At 34.0% G+C, this 1,651-nt stretch overlaps 1 protein-coding gene across 1 annotated transcript; it reads left to right on the forward strand.

Annotated features, from left to right (window-relative positions):
• Positions 1–53: 53 nt before the first annotated feature.
• Positions 54–1,578, forward strand: LOC105316088 (serine/threonine-protein kinase TAO3-like; the record flags this gene model as incomplete). The annotated part of the gene is made up of 5 exons (XM_011410891.2): positions 54–121; positions 184–275; positions 939–1,035; positions 1,099–1,180; positions 1,406–1,578. Coding segments are annotated over 5 exons (512 nt in total), but the record flags the coding sequence as incomplete, so codon positions are not given.
• Between the last annotated feature and the right edge of the window lie 73 nt (positions 1,579–1,651).

Consider the following 1,651-nt stretch of genomic DNA (forward strand, 5'->3'; position numbering starts at 1 on the left):
TGTATATGTACATGTGTATTTGTTATGTCTTTTTTATTTATTTTTTGTTATTTTTTGTAGCTGATTTTGGCTCTGCTTGTGAATATTCTCCGGCCAATTCCTTTGTTGGGACTCCATTTTGGTAAGTGTTTAGTATACACTGTACGTTGTGCATGTACGGGTTACGTGTACATGTACATGTAGGATGGCACCGGAGGTTATAATGGCTATGGACGAGGGTCAGTACGATGGTAAAGTGGACGTTTGGTCTATCGGCATCACTTGCATTGAAATGGGTGAGATTTAATGTACATGTACATGTACAATATGTACATACATGTATGTTTTTTTTACATGTTACTAAACTATTTACAATAAAAATACATATACAATATACATAATATATGTTATATGTATGAGTGTCTGAGTTAAAAATAGATAGATAAATAATAGATCATAATAGTATACAGTATTTGTGTACATGTAGTTTAGTAAACCCTCCCATCTGTATACATTTACATGTACAGAGGGTTTCCCACAAGGCATCCTACAATGTAATGTACATGTAAGTGAGAGCTAAATGACACACTTCATTAGCTGACAAGTCATGCACTATTTTACATGTACATGTAGTGTATTGCTTTAGGATCGAGCAACTTTACAAATTCATAAAAAATCCAATCTTGATCGGAATCAGCTCAAACTTGCTGCACAACATAAGTATATATACATTTACATGTATATGTATCAGAAAAAGATTATAAAAGTGGAGAATTCTCTTTAACTACATGTACATGTACATGTATTTTGACAAACCACATGGATTCTACAAAGCTCTCCTACCAAAATCTTGTGGGAAACCCTGTATGTACGATAATAGTAACATCTATATAGTTGAAATAAGTGAAATTTGCATGATTTACTAATTTGTACAATTTATTTTTATAATCTCCTCTCAGCGGAAAGAAAACCGCCATTGTTTCACATGAACGCTATGGCTGCCATGTATCACATAGCTCAGAAGGACCCACCCACCATACAGGAGCCGCAAAACTGGTATGTACATGTGCATGTACATGTAATTGTGCACTATGTGATGGTGATGTTGATTAATTTTAGGTCCGACTTATTTCGAGATTTTATAAGTCGTTGTCTTCAGAAAGAACCAGAAGACAGAATAGACTCAACTGAAGCCCTTGCAGTAAGTACATGTACATGTATATTAATGTATGGTGTATATTAATTTATTATTTTATTATTATGCATGTACATGTACTTAATACTACATTTTTGTGCTTTATCTGGCATGTACATGTATTTTGCTCTATTAGTTTGTTACTATTATTATATTATGTGTAAAAAAATTAAAAAATAAAACATTCTTTTCTCTCTCTCTCTCTCTCTCTCTCTCTCTCTCTCTCTATAGCATCGATTCATTAATCTCCCGAGAAGTGGTGACATTGTTTTCAAGTTGATCCAAAGGACCAAAGACGCTGTGCGTAGAGTCGATCATAGGAACTTCAAGAGACTCCAGAAGATGCTAATGGGAGAGGAGGACTCGGAAATAGAAGTTGATGAAATTGAGAGCGAACCACCCAGGTACATATACATGTTGGATGTACATGTACATGTATTTTGCAAATCTTTAAAAATACACATACTGTACATGTAC

This window comes from Amphimedon queenslandica, unplaced genomic scaffold (assembly GCF_000090795.2).
Source record: "Amphimedon queenslandica unplaced genomic scaffold, v1.1 AMPQUscaffold_5261_Cont22766, whole genome shotgun sequence".
In the NCBI taxonomy this organism is placed as follows: domain Eukaryota; kingdom Metazoa; phylum Porifera; class Demospongiae; order Haplosclerida; family Niphatidae; genus Amphimedon; species Amphimedon queenslandica.